Source organism: Notechis scutatus, chromosome 4, assembly GCF_049901735.1.
Source record: "Notechis scutatus isolate UNSWTSFEM ecotype Mainland chromosome 4, rNotScu1.2, whole genome shotgun sequence".
Classification (NCBI taxonomy): domain Eukaryota; kingdom Metazoa; phylum Chordata; class Lepidosauria; order Squamata; family Elapidae; genus Notechis; species Notechis scutatus.
In genome coordinates this window covers 6,388,974-6,407,459 of record NC_142012.1, presented here as the reverse complement: position 1 = coordinate 6,407,459, position 18,486 = coordinate 6,388,974, and the positions used below count along the sequence as shown (strand labels likewise).

At 45.6% G+C, this 18,486-nt stretch overlaps 1 protein-coding gene across 1 annotated transcript in view; it reads right to left on the bottom strand.

The window, feature by feature from the left end:
- Positions 1–12,277, bottom strand: part of DYSF (dysferlin) — a 178,004-nt gene extending 165,727 nt beyond the window's left edge. Inside the window, 2 exon segments of the mRNA XM_087965743.1 lie at positions 117–172; positions 12,137–12,277. Coding sequence (XP_087821869.1) covers positions 117–172; positions 12,137–12,230 — 150 coding nt within the window. The 5' untranslated portion in view covers positions 12,231–12,277.
- Between the last annotated feature and the right edge of the window lie 6,209 nt (positions 12,278–18,486).

Genomic DNA, 18,486 nt, shown 5'->3' with positions numbered 1-18,486 from the left:
GGATTTCCCAGATGTGCCAGTTTACTACTCTAATAAAAATAACTTTGGAGAGGATGCCTGCATCGGAGTTATTGGTTGGATCCATGTTCGAATGACACCGCTGAGGACAGACTCACCTCGTTCCACACCGGGTTGGTGTTATTCTTGATTACCTTTGTCCTCTTTTTCACTCCTAAAAGAGAGAAGAGCAAGTGTTTAAGATTCCTCCTCCACCCCACCTCACCCCAGGGACAGTTGGTTCCAAGAAATATTCTTGCAGGCAGAAGTCGGAGGTGGAGGTGAAGTCAGAGCATAGGATTTGGTTCATGCGCTACCTGGACTAGACTCACTTAATAACCGTTATTGCTTAGCAGTACACATTCTGATCCCCATTGTGATCATAACAGGCTGAATAGTCAAGACCTTGTTGATGATCCAAACTCTGCCAAGGACCTTGGAGTACTCATCTCTAATGATCTAAGTGTTGGAGCCCACTGTGACTACATAGCCAAAAAGGCATTAAGAGTTGTTAATCTAATCCTACGTAGCTTTTTCTCTGATAATATCACACTACTAACTAGAGCATACAAAACATTTGCTAGACCTATACTTGAATACAACTCATCAGTCTGGAACCCGCATCTAATATTAACACAGATGAGAAAGTCCAGAAATATTTCATAAGAAGAGTTCTCCACTCCTCTACTCGTTGCAGAATACCTTACACCACCAGACTCGAAATTCTAGACCTAGAAAACCTAGAACTACGCTGCCTTCAGTCCGATCTAAATATAGTATATAAAATCATACATTGCAATGTCCTACCTGCAAATGAATACTTCAGCTTCAACCGTAACAACACAAGAGCAAACAATAGATACAAACTGAAGGTTAATCGCACCAAACTTGATTGTAGGAAATATGACTTCAGCAACAGAGTGGTCAATGTCTGGAATCCTCTACCTGACTCTGTAGTTTCTTCCCCAAACCCCAAAAACTTTAACCTTAGACTGTCTACTATTGACCTCACCCCTTTCCTAAGAGGTCTGTAGGGGGCGTGCATAAGCGCACCAACGTGCCTATCGTCCCTGTCCTATTGGTTTTTTTATTCTTCTTATATGTATCCGTTTCATGTATTCATAACTATGTTTATACTTATACCTATTATCTGGTAAGCAGTTGACAAAAATAAATAAATAAAATAAGTCAAGGATTCTCTGTAGGAATTCCCACAGCACAACCTATCAACCAAAGTTGACACCAAGAAGAAAGCAACATTCCCAACAACCCTGACAGGACAAGCCACTTGTATACAAATAGAGGGCAAATCCCACTCCCTTCTAGAACTGATGATGTTCCCTAGTTGGGTCATGAAATGTCTCCAAGAAAACTACCAAGCTCAAAGGGTACCAAGGATCCCACAGTCCTCCTCCTCTCTCCTCTTCCTCCTCCTTCCTTCTCCTCCTCCTCCCAAACAACCCCCTCCTTCTAGCACTGATGATGTTACCTAGCTGGGTCATGAAACATCTGCAAGAAAACTACCAAGCTCAGAGAGCACCAAGGACCCCACAGTTCTCCTCCTCCTCCTCCTCCTCCTCCTCCTCCTCCTCCTCCTCCTCCTCCTCCTCCTCCTCCTCCTCCTCCTCCTCCTCCTCCCTGCAAATTCCTCTCCTTTCTGGCACTGACGACATTCCCTAGATGGGTCATGAAACATCTTAAAGAAAACAACCAAACTCAGAGAGCACCAGGATCCCACCGCCCTCCTCTCATTTTCCTTCTCCTGACCTCAAACTCCAGTCCCTTCTAGTACTGACGATGTTACCTAGTTGGGTTATGAAATGTCTGCAAGAAAACTACCAAGCTCAGACAGCATTAAGGACTCCACAGTCCTCCTCCTTTCTGCAAATCCCACTTCCCTTCTTGCACTGATGATGCTACTTAGTTGGGTTATGAAAGGTCTGCAAGAGAACCATCAAGCTCAAAGGGAACCAAAGGACCCTGCAGTTCAACCCTGAATTACCTTAACCACTAGACCTGCTCAACCTAACGTCCCTTATTCCTGGTTGCTTCTTTCCTTGATTAGTTTCCCACCCATTGCTTCTTGTCCTGCCTTGAGATGCCTTGGAGAATAAGTTGACCCTCCCTCTTCTTTGCGGGCAGCCTCTCAAATACTGGAAGGCTGCTAGGAGAAATTTCTTAACAATGAAAACAATTAACCGGTGGAACAGCTTGCCACCAGAAGTTGTGGGTGCTTCAATCCCTGGAGGTTTTTAAGGAAGAGATTGGAGAAGCATTTGTCTGGAATTATATAAGGTCTTCTGCTTGAGCAGGGGGCTGGACTAGAAGACCTCCAAGGTCCCTTCCAAGTTCCAACTCTGTGATTCTGTTATCTGTTATCTCTGTTGTCATGTGTCCCCCTCCCGAGTCCTTCTTTTCTCTAGACTAGCCAAACCCAAACCCTGCGACTGTTCTTTGTATGTTTTAGTCTCCAGGCCTTTAATCTTCTTTGTTGCTCTTCTCTGCACTTTTTTTCCAACGTCTCAACCCCGCCTTTTTTTTTTGCAACGTGGGGACCAAAACTGGATGCAGCCCCGGAACCCCTTGATTATAGGGGGGACCTGCCCATTCAAACTAGCTTCGTCTGGATTGGCATCCGGTGCTTGGAGAGGGTTAAACACAGCTCATCTGGCAGTTGCTCCAAATTCTATCTTGGGCTCTTCTTGCGTGCGGAATATTTCCTCCGGCCAGCCCATAAATTAAGCAGAGCCTCTCGGCTCCGATCGAGACACACATGCAGAGCCCCTGGGAGGTTGGGCCAAGTGCCTCGGCCAACGCCAGGCTCCGCTCAAACACCTCCAAAGGAAGTGACTCCTAAACCAGGAGCCCAAGAACAATAGGGCCAAAAAGGCTGGAGGAAGGTTCGTCTGGGGCAGCGGCAGCCAGACCCTCCCTCCCTCCCTCCCTTCCTCTCCCCCTCCACCTCCCCATCTCCTCCCAGTCCAGCAGCTGACCTGAAGGCAGCTATATATGGTCACTCTGCAGCCACGTTTCCCAGAAAGGGACGCAGAGCAATGCGGGTTTAAAAAGGGTTCTTGCACTGCAGGGTGGATTTGTAGAAAAAAGAGAACACAAACTGATCTGATCATCACCAGCAGGAGCAGATAAAAGACTAAAAACTAAATAATGCACATTTATTGGGTGGCCAATACATTGAATGAATAATTAATAAACATGGGAATAGTAGAATAACAGAGTTGGAAGGGACCTTGTAGGTCATCTAGTCCACCCCCCTGCCCAAGCAGGAGACCCTACACCGTTTCTGACAGATGGCAGTCCAATCTCTTCTTGAAGGTCTCAAGTGATGAAGTTCCCATAACTTCCAAAGGCAACTTCTGTTCCATGGGTTGATCGTTCTCACTGTCAGAAAGTTTCTCCTTATTTCCAGGTTGAATCTCTCCTTGTTCAGTTTCCATCCATTATTCCTTGTCCGCTCTTTGGGTGCTTTGGAAAATATCCTGACCCCTTCCTCCTCTCTGTGGCAGCCCCTCAAATATTGGAAGACTGCTATCTTGTCTCCCCTGGTCCTTCTCTCCACTAGACTAGCCAGGCCCAGTTCCTGCAACCGTTCTTCATATGTTTTAGTGTCCAGTCCCCTAATCATCCTGGTTGCTCTTCTCTGCACTTTTTCTAGAGCCTCAACATCTTTTTTATAGTGTGGTGACCAAAACTGGATGCAGTACCAAACACACACACACACACCCAGCTGTTGTTAATTCGTTACTTGTTATTGTTTCCCCAAGTTATTTATTTCCCTTGTAACAAGCTGAATACTTTCTCTTTTTTTACTTAGGGTAATGGCATTGCGGATTCTTCTTCGTTCTTATTCTCCAGGGTTGGGGCTGCTTTTTCCACCTTAGGCTGGTCAAAGACCGGAATGCAATTTTGACCTCCCCCAAATCCGAGTCTTCAGCAAGGCAGAAAGGCGCCTGCCCAGTCTTGGCAAACAGGTTGGGAGCAAAAATAGAGAGGGTCCCATTTAGCCAAGGGTCTCTATTTTCTTCCAGAGTGGGGGTAGGAGGAGGAGGAGGAGGAGGAGGAGGAGGAGGAGGAGGAGGAGGAGGAGGAGGAGAACAGGCCACCAGGCTTCCTTTTTCAGGATTCCTCTTGTTCCTCCCCCACCCCCAGATTCTCACGCAAGTGAAACTGCAATCCGCATTTCTGAATCTCAGGTTCCAGCCTTGCCAAGAGTGCCATGCATAACATTCCCACCCCCACACACCCCCACACACACACCTTGGGGGGGGGAATGCACTTGGGATCTTTGGAGGAGGAGGAGGAAGAACACGACACCCAGGCAGGCAGTGAAAGAGACGGACAGACCACCTGCCAGCTCAACAGGGTCTAAAGGGTGGGCCAGTTAGTTGTGTGAACACAGGCTAAGGGGACGAAGCCAGGGTGCTGTTAAAACCAGGGACTTGGGTTACTTCAGTAAACTAGGCTGAAGTTAGTTGAGGGTTCACCTGAACACATATATACACTTTCTTTCTTTCTTTCTTTCTTTCTTTCTTTCTTTCTTTCTTTCTTTCTTTCTTTCTTCTTTCTTTCCTTTCTTCCTTCCTTCTCTCCTATGTGGAAGTTAGTTGGGAATTCACATGAACATATTTACACTTTTTCTTTCTTTTCTTTCCTTCCTTCCCTTCTTTCCTTCCCTTCCTTCCTTTCTTTCTTTCTTCTTTTCTTTCTTTCTTCTTTTCTTTCCCTTCCTCCTCTTCCCTCCTTCCTTCTCTCCTATGTTGAAGTTGTTGGGGGTTCACATGAACACATTTACACTCTTTCTTTCTTACTTTCTTCTTTCCTTCCTTTCCTTCCTTTCCTTTTTCCTTTCTTTCTTTCTTTCTTTCTTTCTTTCTTTCTTCCTTCCCTTCTTTCCTTTCTTTCTTTCTTCTTTTCTTTCTTCCCTCCTTCCTTTCCTCCTCCTTCCTTCTCTCCTATGTTGAAGTTAGTTTGGGGTTCACATGAACACATTTACACTTTTTCTTTCTTTTCTTTCTTTCTTTCTTTCCTTCCTTCCTTTCTTCTTTTCTTTTTCTTCCTTCCTTCCTTCCTTCCTTCTCTCCTATGTTGAAGTTAGTTTGGGGTTCACATGAACACATTTACACTTTTTCTTTCTTTTCTTTCTTTCTTTCCTTCCTTCCTTTCTTCTTTTCTTTTTCTTCCTTCCTTCCTTCTCTCCTATGTTGAAGTTAGTTTGGGGTTCATATGAACACATTTACACTTTTTCTTTCTTTCTTTCTTTCCTTCCTTCCTTTCTTCTTTTCTTTCTTTTCTTTCTTTCTTTCTTCCTTCCTTCCTTCCTTCTCTCCTATGTTGAAGTTAGTTTGGGGTTCACATGAACACATTTACACTTTTTTTCTTTCTTTCTTTCTTTCTTTCTTTTTCTTTCCTTCCTTCCTTTCTTCTTTTCTTTTCTTCCTTCTTCCTTCCTTCCTTCCTTCCTTCCTTCCTTCCTTCTTTCTGTCCTATGTTGGAAGTTAATTGGGGTATGTTGAACACATAGTTAACATTTAGGAATAGGGATGGAGTAGAGCCAACATAATACCTTCTAAGTGGTTTACAGCAGGGGTCCCCAACCACCGGGCCGCGGACCGGTACCGGTCCGTGGAACAAGTCCTACCGGGCCGCTGGTTTGCTGGGCGCCGCCATCTTGTTTTGATGAAAAAGTGCTTCCGGTGAGCTTTTCCGGGTAGAAAGCTCACCGGAAGCACTTTTTCATCAAAACAAGATGGCGGCGCCCAGCTGATGCCGGTACTGGGCCGCGCCATAAAAAAGGTTGGGGATCATTGGTTTACAGAGTCAGCCTCCTTCCCCCAACAATCTGGGTCCTCAGTTTACCAACCTCAGAAGGATGGAAGGCTGAGTCAACCTGGAGCCGGTTGTGATCGAACTGCTAGAGTGAGCAGTGAATTAGCCTGCAATACTGTTTTCTCACCACTGCGCCACCACAGCTCCTAGCACCACCATGGTCAACGTGGTGCAGTGGTCATAAATGTGAAAAATGCTTATAAGTCACTTCTTTCACTGCAGCTGTGGCTTTGAATGGTCATTAAACAAATGTTTGTAATCCTCCTTCTCTCTTTCTCTCTCTCTCTCTCTCTCTCTCTCACACACACACACACGCAAACACACACACACACACACCAAATGAGAGAGGGAGGAGAGAGAGGGAGAGAGGAAGGGAGACAGAGAGAGGGAGAGAAAGGGAGAGAGAGAAAGTTTAGTTTAGTTTAGTTTATTGTCATTGCACCTCGTACAACGAAATCAAACACCATCTTCAGTGTACATCATGACCATGAAAATAAACACAAGCACACACCCTTCACCTTTCACACAAAGAGAGGGAAAGGGAGGAAAAAGAAGAGAGGAAGAGAGAGGAAGGGAGAGAGAGAACGCTAGAGAGGGAGAGAGGGGGGGGGAGGGAGAGAGAGAGAGAGAAAAAATAGGTATTTCATATTTTACAACTGCAGCACGGAACTTCTTCACTCTGCAACCAGAGTCTTAATTCTTCCAGCGGAAATCGGTCTGGCCGTGTTTGCATTCTCTTCGCTATCATGGGAGTCATATTTTAAAAGACCAAATCAAGCACATAATGGGAGGAAATTGGCACGGATTAATCAGAAAGCTAGTTAAGGACGAGGCCCGCGTGGCCATCATCTCTGGCAGAAGAGAAAGATTGGGATTTGGAACTCCCCTTCCTGAGAAAACCTTGGCTCCCACTCTTGAAGGAACACAAATTAAATGCCCGTTTTCCCCTTCCGTTGGACTTTCCCTAATGTAACTGCCCACCGGCTTTTCTCTCGAAACGAAAGGGCTCTTTCAAACCCCCTAAGAAGGAACAAGCACGGAAACCCTCCCTGGAAGAAAAGGGAAGGGTGGGGGGAGGACAGGAGATCTCCCCCCAAGAGCATCAGATGCACTGCAGAGAAAGCCATGTGGGACCTTCCCTTCCCTTCCTCTCTCCCAATCACCCCGGTCCATAAATGGAAGCAACCATCAGCCAAGGATACCCCGTCTGTTCTGTCCCAGGCTTCCCCCAAAAAGCACTAAGCAGACTCTTTGTCCCAGCAAAACCCCTTTTATTAAATGAAGGTGAATTTCTTGCATTCACATTCCGCCGAAGGCCTGGCAAACAGTCTTTCAGGGGTGTAATTAGGAGCACAGACCTTATCTAGCTTGGTAAATATGTCCAAACGCAGTGCTGACAAGGAAGGGCTCGGCACAGAGTCTCTGAGGTGCACAGGCAGATCTTCACACTGCTGCAGCGAATGAATGGTTTCCCTGCCAAAGCCCCCTCCCCTTTTTGCTCCTCTTTTAATCCCTATGGGAGGGGCCATTCACCGTCCACCTGTGGCCTTACTCCCACGTCGACCCTTAGTTTGTAATTGTTCTTTTCTTTTGGCAACTCTGCATACGTGCAGGCTGGGAACTGGCTCCAGAAGCTCCCCCGCCTCACTGCTGTCTGAGCCCGAAGGCAGCTGATGACTGCCAGCCTGCCCTGGCCCAATCTCTACCTCTGATGCAGAGCCCTCGTCCGAGCCTTCCTCAGCCTCCAGGACTGGCCCAGGTTCCTCCCCAACCTCCTCACTGTCTAGCTAGCTGCCGGCGGACCACAACACCATCTTTTGAAGGTTCAGTGAGATGGTTATTGTTGTTCCATTAAGTTCTGGTCTCTCTCTCTCTGCTCTGAGGACCCTCCTGTCTCCCAGACTGGCCTCCAGGGGTGTCCCTAGGAGACCTTCTCCATTCCTGCTTGCCAACACCCCCTTTTGGGGATCGGAGTCTTCTTCACCTACATATTTGCATGAAGCGCCCCAAATATTTCAGATAAGACTCATCAACGCTCCGGGGGAGCAGGCTGGATGATCATTTATGTAATGTGAGGGCGTCTGCAGAGGTGGGATCCCAAAAAGGCAAGATGGCAGCCACAACCATGCAGCTGAACCTCTATTTCTCTTTATTGGTGCCATGGAGAGCTTTGAACCCACAGCCATTGCTGCCATCTTGACTTTTTTTTGACTTCCTGCAGACGCCCCTGGTACTGCAAAATGATTTGATCTTCTGATAACCTCCTCTGTTTGCTGTAAATTTTCCTTGGCACCACAATTAAAGGCAACAGTTTTTTTCTTCCTTAGTCTTTCTGTTCGTGGCAGCGGTGACAACTGCATGTTACACTAAACAAGATCAGCTTGGGTGTCCCTCAGATTTCTCTGCACTTTAATATTTTATTTCCAGGGAGTTATGAATACTCCAACATTGGAAGTTTTTAAGAAACAATAGATGCAAACTCAAGGTAAACCGCTCCAAACTCGAATGCAGAAAATACGACTTCAGCAACAGAGTGGTCAATGCCTGGAACTCACTCCCTGACTCCATTGTTACATCTTCAAACCCTCAAAACTTGAACCTTAAACTGTCTACCGTTGACCTCACTCCATTCTTAAGAGGTCTGTGAGGGAGTGCATAAGCGCACCAGCATGTCTACCATCCTACAGTGCTGGCATTTTCTGGTTCCACATCTTGACTTTTCCTTCTGTTTGGAATGACAATGGTAATAGGGAAGGAGGAGGAGGAGGAAGAGGAGAAAGTGGAGGAGGAGAAGGAGGAGGAGGAGGAGGAGGAGGAAGGAAGAGGAGGAGGAGGAGGAGAAGAAGAAGAAGAAAAAAAGAAGAGGAAGAGGAGGAGGAGGAGGAGGAGGAGGAGGAGGAGGAGGAGGAGGAGGAGGAGAAGAAGAAGGAAGAAAGAAGAGGAAGAGAAGAGGAAGAGAAGAGGAAGAGGAGGAGGAGGAGGAGGAGGAGGAGGAGGAGGAGGAGGAAGAAGAAGAAGAAGAAGAAGAAGAAGAAGAAGAAGAAGAAGAAGAAGAAGAAGAAGAAGAAGAAGAAGAAGAAGAAGAAGAAGAAGAAGAAGAAGAAGAAGAAGAAGAAGAAGAAGAAGAAGAAGAAGAAGAAGAAGAGGGAGGAAGAGGAGGAGAGGAGGAGGAGGAGGGAGAGGGAGAGGGAGAGGGGAGGAGGAGGAGGAGGAGGAGGAGGAGGAGGAGATCTCCCATGGATCTCACTCCATTCCTAAGAGGTCCTTAAAGGGTGCGCATAAGTGCACCAGTGGGCCTACTGTCCATGTTTTACTGTTCCCATTTATTCGTACTCATTTATTATGTATAACCTGCTTATACTTATATGTTTATAGGTTATGTTCATACTTAGACTTGTTTTCTCATACATGCTTGACAAACTACACTAAACTAAACTAAATAAAATAAAAATTGGACAACCCTTTGTCTGACGTGGAAGAGGGCTTAAATTCAGATTTCTCTTTCAAATGGTAAGCGTGAAGAAATGGCTCCCAAAGGAAAAAGGAAAATTTAATTCCATCCACCTTGCACTGATCGTCAGGGAAGCTTTAGCCTCTCTGCGCCTGTTGAATGGTGGCCTGTCTGACTTTGATTAAAGAGCCGTGTCAGAGGTCACCCTGGTGAAGGGAATGTCACAGTGAGGCTGGCGAGCCTGGTTGTTGCTGGTGATTCAAGCAAGTGAGCCAAGCCGCAGAGGAAACCAGAGCTGGCATAACATTTGCTGGTCCTCTTCAGAGACCAGGAATCCTTTGTGGGAACCAGTTGTGGGATTCAAAAAAATTTACTACCGGCTTTGTGGGCGTGGCTTGGTGGGCGTGGCGTGGCTTGGTGGGCATGGCAGGGGAAGGTTACTGCAAAATCTCCCTTCCCTCTCCACCCCACTAACCTGCTTTCCAGCTCCATTCTCCTGGGCAGGGCAACCAAAGGAGACCCAGCCGATCAACTGGGACTCAATGGGAGACAGAGAAGAGATGGGGTCGTCGGGGCCAGTCAGAGGTGGGATTGGCCGGTTCTCCAAATTACTCAAAATTTCCGCTATTGGTTCTCCAGAACTGGTCAGAACCGGCTGAATACCACCTCTGCATGGGACCTAAAGGTGACAAACCGCCCCCTGGCCTCCTTTCCATGCTCTTTGGAGCTCATTTGTCCCAGCCAGCTTTGTCACCAAGATTGGAAGGAGAAGGCCTCTGCCATCCTTCCTCGGAGGCTGCACACCAGAGTAGGGAGGCTGCACACCCAGGAGAAAAGGGAGGAGAAGCAGGGGGTCTCCACCAGACCTGAGCTGAAGCCCCAGGAGAAAAGGCAGGCGCAGGAGATCTTGCCTTTTTGGTGGGCTGGTTTTGGTGGGCTCCACAAAGCAAAGTTTCTTCTGCAAAATTCACTCCATCGTGGCCTTTCCGAGAACTGCTGGGAAATTCTTTGCTTTCCTCCCAAGATCACCAATTGTTTTCCATCTGCTTCTCCTAACAGAACCTCAAAATCCACCGTGCGGGAACTGAAGCCCCTTAACCTGACTGAACTATCCTGCGTTGTAGATTGTGGACGCAATCACGGGGCACGGTTTAAAAAGCCAGCAGCGGGCAATGTCCGTAAAAACCAGGCAGAGCTTTGATGCCAATAAAGGAGCATATCTGTAGATTTGGGGTTGAAGTGAGGGGTGTTTGGTGCTCTCTGAGCTTGATTTTTTTCTTATAGAAGTTTCATTACCCAACTAGGGAACATCATCAGGGCTAGAAGGGAGTGGGGTTTATGGAGAAGAGGAGGAGGAGAAGGAGGAAGAGGAGGAAGGAGCAAGAGGGGGAGGAAGGAGGAGAAGGAAGGAGGAGGGAAGAGGAAGAGGAGAGAGGAGGAGGAAGGAGAAGAAGGGACTGGAGTCTGAGGTCAGGAGAAGGAAAATGAGAGGAGGGCGGTGGGATCCTGGTGCTCTCTGAGTTTGGTTGTTTTCTTTAAGATGTTTCATGACCCATCTATGGAATATCATCAGTGCCAGAAAGGAGAGAAATTTGCAGGGAGGAGGAGGAGGAGGAGGAGGAGGAGGAGGAGAACGAGGGGTCCTTGGTTGCTTTCTTGCTTTTCTTGCAGGAGGGGAGGAGGGGAGGAGGAGAAAAGAGGAGGAGGAGGACAGGAGGAGGAGGAGGAGAATGATGATGGGGTCCTTGGTTGCTTTCTTGGCTGCTTTCTTGCAGATGTTTCATTACCTAGCTAGGGAACATTATCAGCGCAAGAAGGGAGTGGGATTTATGGAGAAAAGGAAGAGGAGGAGGAGGAGGAGGAGGAGGAGGAGGAGGAGGAGGAGGAGGAGGAGGAGGAGGAGGAGGAGGAGGGAGGAATGATGATGACGATGGGGTCCTTGGTGCTCTCTGACTTTGGTTGCTTTCTTAAAGACGTTCCATTACCTAGCTAGGGAACATCATCAGCGCTAGAAGGGAGTGGGATTTATGAAGGAGGAGGAGGAGGAGGAGAAAGGAGGAAGAGGAGGAAGGAGCAAGAGGGGAAGAAGGAAGAGAAGGAAGGAGGAGGGAAGAGGAAGAGGAGGAAGGAGGAGGAGAAGGAAGGAGGAAGAGGAGGAGGAGGGAAGACACTTGGCACAACCCCTCTACTCTGCCCATTGAAGAGGGAGCAGCCTCTGTCCGAGTGGGAGATTCTTACTCCTTCTTTTTACCATCCCCTTCTCCTTCCTATCAGCTGCTCTCACCCACCCTTCCGGTCCCTCCAAAGCACAGGCAAAACAGGATATCTATGTGATCGATCGATCGATCGATCGATCCATTGAATGAATGAATGAGTGATTGATTTGAGTTCAAACATTCCCTACCGACTCAGAGCGGCTGCCCGGCCAAAGGTAGAACAACCCACGAACTCACGCCACTACTCTGAACAGCTTAAAAGATCCAGAACAACACAAAAGACCCGGAGCCAAATCAAAGTTGAGCTGATTGACTGAGCTGATTGACAGGTCCATCACCCCACTTCTGCCACTTGGAGCCCCTCCTTCGCATCTGCTGGAATGCCACTTAGAATAACTTTATTGTCACTTTTGAACGTTGCTTACCGCTCCGCTCCTTTCACCCTCCCCGGTAGGGATGATGGGTTTTGGAGTCCACAAATCCCAGGGGGGCGAACCCCAATAAAACCCGGACCAGAATGCAGCACCCCTGTCAGGCGGAGGGGGTGGGGCGGGGGACTCGCTCGTTCCTGCCCTTCCCAAGCCAGGGACTCCGTCCCTTCCCGGGCCGCTGCGGGGTCGCGACTCACCTCGGAAAGTCAAGCTGGCCACCGGGTCGCTGCGCTTGTCGCCCCGCTCCAAGCCGGGCAGGCTGCAGGCCCGCTGGAGCAGGCAGCGGAGCATGGCTCTGGCAGTCGCGGCACTGCCTCGGCTCTTGGGGAGAGAAGGAGGAAAGCGGAGAGGAGCGGACCGTCCGCGCCCCGGGCAGCCCCGCCCCACCTCGCCCCGACCGCCTCCTTCTCCCGCCTCCCCGCCGCCGAGGGGCGGACGCGCAGCATCAGGACCAGGAGGCGCCCAGGCGATACTGCGTTATCCCTCCAGGGGGCGCTCGGGGGTTGTGGCAAGCGGGGATGCTCCGGCGGAAAAATTCTGGCTTTCAGATGGCAAAGTGCCTCCCCACTTTTCTTCCCCCGCCCTCCCCCCAGCCAGTTCTGCTCCTGGCATGCATTTCATTTCATTTCATTTTATTTTATTTTATTTTATTTTACTTTACTTTACTTTACTTTACTTTACTTTACTTTACTTTACTTTACTTTACTTTACTTTACTTTACTTTACTTTACTTTACTTTACTTTTTACTTTACTTTACTTTATTTTATATCTTATCTTATCTTATTTCATTTTTATCTTATTTTTATTATTTAATATTTTACTTTATTTTATTTTATTCTATTCTATTTTATCTTATCTTATTTTATTTTTATCTTATTTTTATTATTTAATATTTTACTTTATTTTATTGCTGTATTGAACTGTATTTTATCTTATTTTTTGTTTTGTTTTGTTTTGTTTATTTTGTTTTGTTTTGTTTTTTATTTTATCATTATTTTATTTTTTTTATTTCATTATTTTATTTTATCTTATTTTTATTATTTTATTATTTTACTTTATTTTATTGCTGTATTAAACTGTATTTTACCTTATTTTTTATTTTATTTTATTTCAATTTAATTTCATTATTTTATTTTATCTTTTTATTTCATTATTTTACTTTCTTTTATTGTTGTATTGAATTGTATTTTATCATATTTTATGTTTTGTTTTATTTTCATTTAATTCAATTTATTTTATTAATTTTTATTGATTGATTATGCCCCCCCATCTTTCTACCAAGGTGCTTACAATACCCTAAATCACAGAATAAAACAAGGATAGGCTTATGTCATTAAAACTTCAGGCATCAAATGAAACAGTTAACATTAATTCAATTTCAAACCTTTATTGTCAATGCACAGCATGTGTACAATGAGATTGGGAGGCTCAGCCAACCTCATTGTACACATGCTGTGCATTGACAATAAAGGTTTGAAATTGAATATTAAAACGGATAAAAAGAACCAATGCATAGATGAAGTGCAGATGGGATCTTCTTCCTGACTAGCCTGAAACGCGCTACCCAACTCCACTGTTACAGCCTCAACCCCTCACAGCTTCAACCTCAAACTGTCTACCATGGACCTCACCCCATTCCTAAGAGGTCCTTAAAGGGGGCATGCATAAGCGCACCAGCGTGCCTACCATCCCTGTCCTACTGTCTCTATTTAACTGTATTTACTTTCTCTGTTCATGTTCATGTTTATGTTCATACTTGTTATCTTCTACATGTTTGACAAATAAAAATAAAAAAAAAAATAAAACCACCTCCAAAACCCCCAGGTTTTCAAGACTTTTCAGAAAGCCAAGGCTGGGGATTGTAAACAACTCAAGGTGGCAAATATACCAAGACTCTCTCCCCTTCCTATTTTCCCCAGAACAACAACTGTGTGAGGTTGGGTTGGGCTGAGAGAGAGAAGGACTGACCCAAAGTCACTCAACCAGCTTTTATATATGAGGTGGGAATAGTCCTCACTTTAATCACACCATGTCAAAACAGGTAAGGCAACTTGGAAAGAAACCTTTGTTTGAGTTTCACTGTCCACATCGCAAGGTCCAGATTAGAAAACTGGAAAAATTTAGAGTTCAAAAGACCATGTAATCCTTCCTTTCTAATCCAGCATTGCACACCAGAACAACTAGACACAAGGACAGTTTTTCCCCGAATGCCATCACTCTGCTAAACAACTAATTCTCACAACACTGTCAAACTATTACTAAGACTGTATTACTATTATTCTTCTCATCCTTCCTAATACCTATCTCCTCCCACTTATGACTATAACCCTGTTGCTTGTATCTTTACAATTTATATTGTTTTATGTAATTTCCTAGTATGATTTGATTGCTTATTTAGTATCCTATGACTATCACTGTGTTGTATCTGAGGATTCTTGATGAATGTATTTTTATGTACACTGAGAACTTATGCACCAAAGACAAATTCCTTGTGTGTCTAATCACACTTGGCCAATAAAGAATTCTATTCTGTTCTGTTCTGTTCTAGTCTAGTCTATTCAGTGTTTGTCAACCTTGACTATTTGAAGATATGTGGATTTGAACTCCCAAAATTCTGGGAGTTGAAGTCCATACATCTTCAAATTGTTACAGTTAAGAAATACTATTTTAATCTCTGTATCCAAGATCCACTCAGCCCAACAATTCCCAAATTCATTTTATCACAATGGATCTTTACATAATCAAGGGAATCTTGTCATAAAAATCTGGAAATGTTACTTTCCTCCCCAATATGCCGGAAACTGAACCCGGTGCTTAATAATAGAATATTTTCTGCTCTGCCTTGTGAATTGTGAATTGCAAAGCCAGCACAGGTTTGTTAAAAACAGATCATGCCAAACCAATCTGATTTCACTCTTTGACAAAGTGACTAAATTAGTAGACCAGATAAATACTCTGGACACAACATACTTAGACTTCAGCAAGGCATCTGACAAAGTAGACCACAACCTACTCCTTAGTAAGCTAGAAAAAAGTGAAATAGATAGAACCACCACTAGATGGACTCCCAACTGGCTGACAAACTGTACTCAATGAGTAGTCCTTAATGGGTCTAAGTCTACATGGAGGAGAGTAAGCAGTGGGGTGCCACAAGGTTCCGTCTTAGGCCCAGTACTCTTCAATATCTACATTAATGACTTAGATGAGGGAATAGAAGGGGAACCAATCAAATTTGCAGATGACAGTAAGCTAGCAGGAATAGCCCCAGAAGACAAATTCAGGACCCCAAAAGATCTTAGCAGACTTGAACAATGGGCCCTATCCAACAACATGAAATTTAATGTGGAGAAAAGCAAGGTTTTACACCTAGGCACAAAAAAATCAAAGATACAAGTACAAATAAGGTGAAATCTGGTTCAAAAACAGTAGCTCTGAGAGGGACCTTGGAGTCCTACTGGACAATCCCTTGAACATGAGCCAGCCGTGTGCAGCAGCAGGCAAAAAAAGCTAATATAATCCTTGGTTGTATAAACAGAGGCCTAGAATCAAAATCATGTGAAGTATTAGTACTGCTTTATAAAGCCTTAGTAAGGAATACTGCATCCAGTTTTGGTCATCACATTAAGAACAAGTATGTTAAGATGTATATTTTGTGTATATTTGTAGATATTGTACTCTCAAATTGCAAATGGAGATGTGGGTACTCTATTTTTCTTATCTTCATTTTTAAGTGCTTTGGTTTTATTGTATTGTGAACAGTTGCTGGGGTGCATCCACAATTTCGTTGTACTTGTACAACGACAATAAAGTTCTTCTAATTCTAATAATTCTAATTTTGGGAAAAAGTGCAAAGAGCAACTAAGATGATTAAAGGCCTGGAGGCTAAAATATATAAAGAATGGTTGCAGGAATTGGTATGGCCAGTCTAGAGACAAGAAAGTCTAGGGGAAACATCATAGCAGTGATGGCAGCCCCTCAACTGATGATGTTCCCTAGCTGGGTCATGAAACGTCTGCAAGAAAACAACAACAGCAGTTGAGGGGCTGCCCCAAAGAAGAGGGAGTCAAACTATTCTCCAAAGCACCCGAAGGCAGGACCAGAAGCAACGGATGGAAATTTATCAAGGAGAGAAGCAACCTGGAATTAAGGAGAAACTTCCTGAGGACAATTGACCAGTGGAACAGCTTGCCTCTAGAAGTTATGGGTGCTCCATCACTGGAGGTTTTTAAGAAGAGATTGGACAGCCATTTGTCAGAAACAGTAGAGGGTTTCCTGCCAGAGCAGGGGGGGGTTGGACTAGAAGACCTCCAAGATCCCTTCCAACCCTGTTGTTTTGTTATTCTGTTAAGTGACTCAGAACATTAGCCCAATGGAAAGATGGAGCAGCCACATCGATGAGCGATGTTTCCTCACACACAACACAAACCCTGTTCAGTTCTCCTCTGACCCTTTTATGATGAGATGGCTGGACCACGTGGACTGTTTGGGACCCACATCTGGTAAAATCACATCAACTTTTCCTTTCTCCCTCCAAAATTTGTTCCTTTCCTGTTTCCTCTTCACCCTGCCAGCCAGATGGGAAGTTCTAGCAACACCCGGACATTTTGGCATGATCCTGTTCCTGAAGTCAAACTCCATCCTGGCTGGTTGGGTGCACAAAATGAGTGTATTTTTATTACACCACCCTGCAGAAAACAGAGGGATACAATCAAGACCAAAGGAGGTACTAATACCACTCTATAAAGCCTTAGTAAGGCCACATCTAGAGTACTGCATCCAGTTTTGTTCACCACATTATAAAAAAAGATGATGAGACTCTAGAAAAAAAAGTGCAGAGAAGACTAACCAGGTTGATAAGGGGAACTGGAGACTAAAACATATGAAGAGCAGTTATGGGATCTGGGCATGGCTAGGGAAGAGAAGGAACCAGGGGAGACAGGATAGGAGTCTTCCAACATTTGAGGGGTTGCCCCAGAGAGAAAGGGGACAACCTATTTCCCAAAGCACCCGAAGGCCAGACAATGAAGGATGGAAACTGAACAAGGAGAGATTCAACCTAGAAATAAGGAGGAATTTTCCGACAGTGAGAACAATCAACCGATGGAACAGAAGTTGCCTTCGGAAGTTGTGGGAGCTTCATCCCTGGACGCTTTCAAGAAGAGATTGGACTGGCATCTGTCAGAAATGGTGTAGGGACTCCCGCTTGTGTGGGGGGTTGGACTAGATGACCTATAAGGTCCCTCTTAACTCTGATTATCTGTTAATTAAGAGGGTACTCAAGAACCTGAAAACCACAAAGCAAAACTTGGTTCTATTAAAAGAGGGGAACCAATCAAGGAGGGAAGCAACATAGAACGAAGAAGAAATTTCCTAACAGCAAGAACAATTACAGGTACTCCTCAAATTACAACCACAATTGAATCCAAAATCTAGGTTGCTATTGGTTGAGTTTTGCCCTATTTTACACCCTTTTCTTGCCACAGTTGTTAAGTGAAATAACCACCGTTGTTAAGTTAGTATCCTAGTCATTAAGTGAATCTGGCTTGCCCATTGACTTTGCTTGTCCGAAGGTCGCAAAACGGGGATCCTGGGAACGCTGCAGCCGTCATAAACATGAGTCCGTTGCCAAGCGTCTGAATTTGGATCGTGTGATGGCACCGGTCGTCAGTATGAAAAATGGTCATAAGTTCCTTTTTTTTCCGGTGCCATGGTAACTTCAAATGGTCACTAAGTGAGCTGTTGTAAGGGCTACCTATAATCAGTGCAATGGCTTCCCTCCAGGAGTTGTGGATGTTCCCACATTGGAGGTTTTCCAGAAGAGAACTGGGCAGCCATTTCTCCAGAATGGTCTAGGGCAGTGATTACCAACCAGTGGGCCGGGGATCACTGGTGGTCCAGGAGAAAATTTTGGTAGTCCACAGAGAAATGTCACACACACACACACACACACACACACACACACACACACACACACCAAGCAATTAATCCAGGCTGCGCAGGAACACAAGGCTACACCGCCCACATGGCCTGCAGGAACACAAGGCTTGTGTCGCTTGCATTGCGCACAACACGAAATAGTGAGGGGAAGGGGGAAAGGGCAGAGGGGGGAACTTGCCCCACTCGCACCACGCGCTCGTCTGGCCATTGGGCTGCTTCTTTCCGCTTCTTCCGTTTCTGCTTTTGGCTGCACGCAAGGAAAGCAGCAGAAGTCTTTCTTTCTCTCCCCCAAACTCTGCCAGAAAGGAGTCTTTGGGACCCTGCAAGGCCTCCTGCTCCAAGAGGCTGCGCCGACGCAACAACTCTCACAAAGACTCATTTCTGGCAGAGTTTGGGAGAGAGAAAGAAAGACTTCTGCGGCTTCTGCTGCTTTCCTTGCATGAAGTCAAAAGTCTCTCTCTCTCTCTCTCCTCCTGAAAACGGAGCTGGAGATGGTATCCTGCGATCCCAAATAAAGAATGATCGATTGGTAGGAAAACGGGGTGGGGGATTTTCCTGCAGACTTTTGGGGGGGATTTTCCCAGGGTAAAATTATGACTTTGGCGGTGG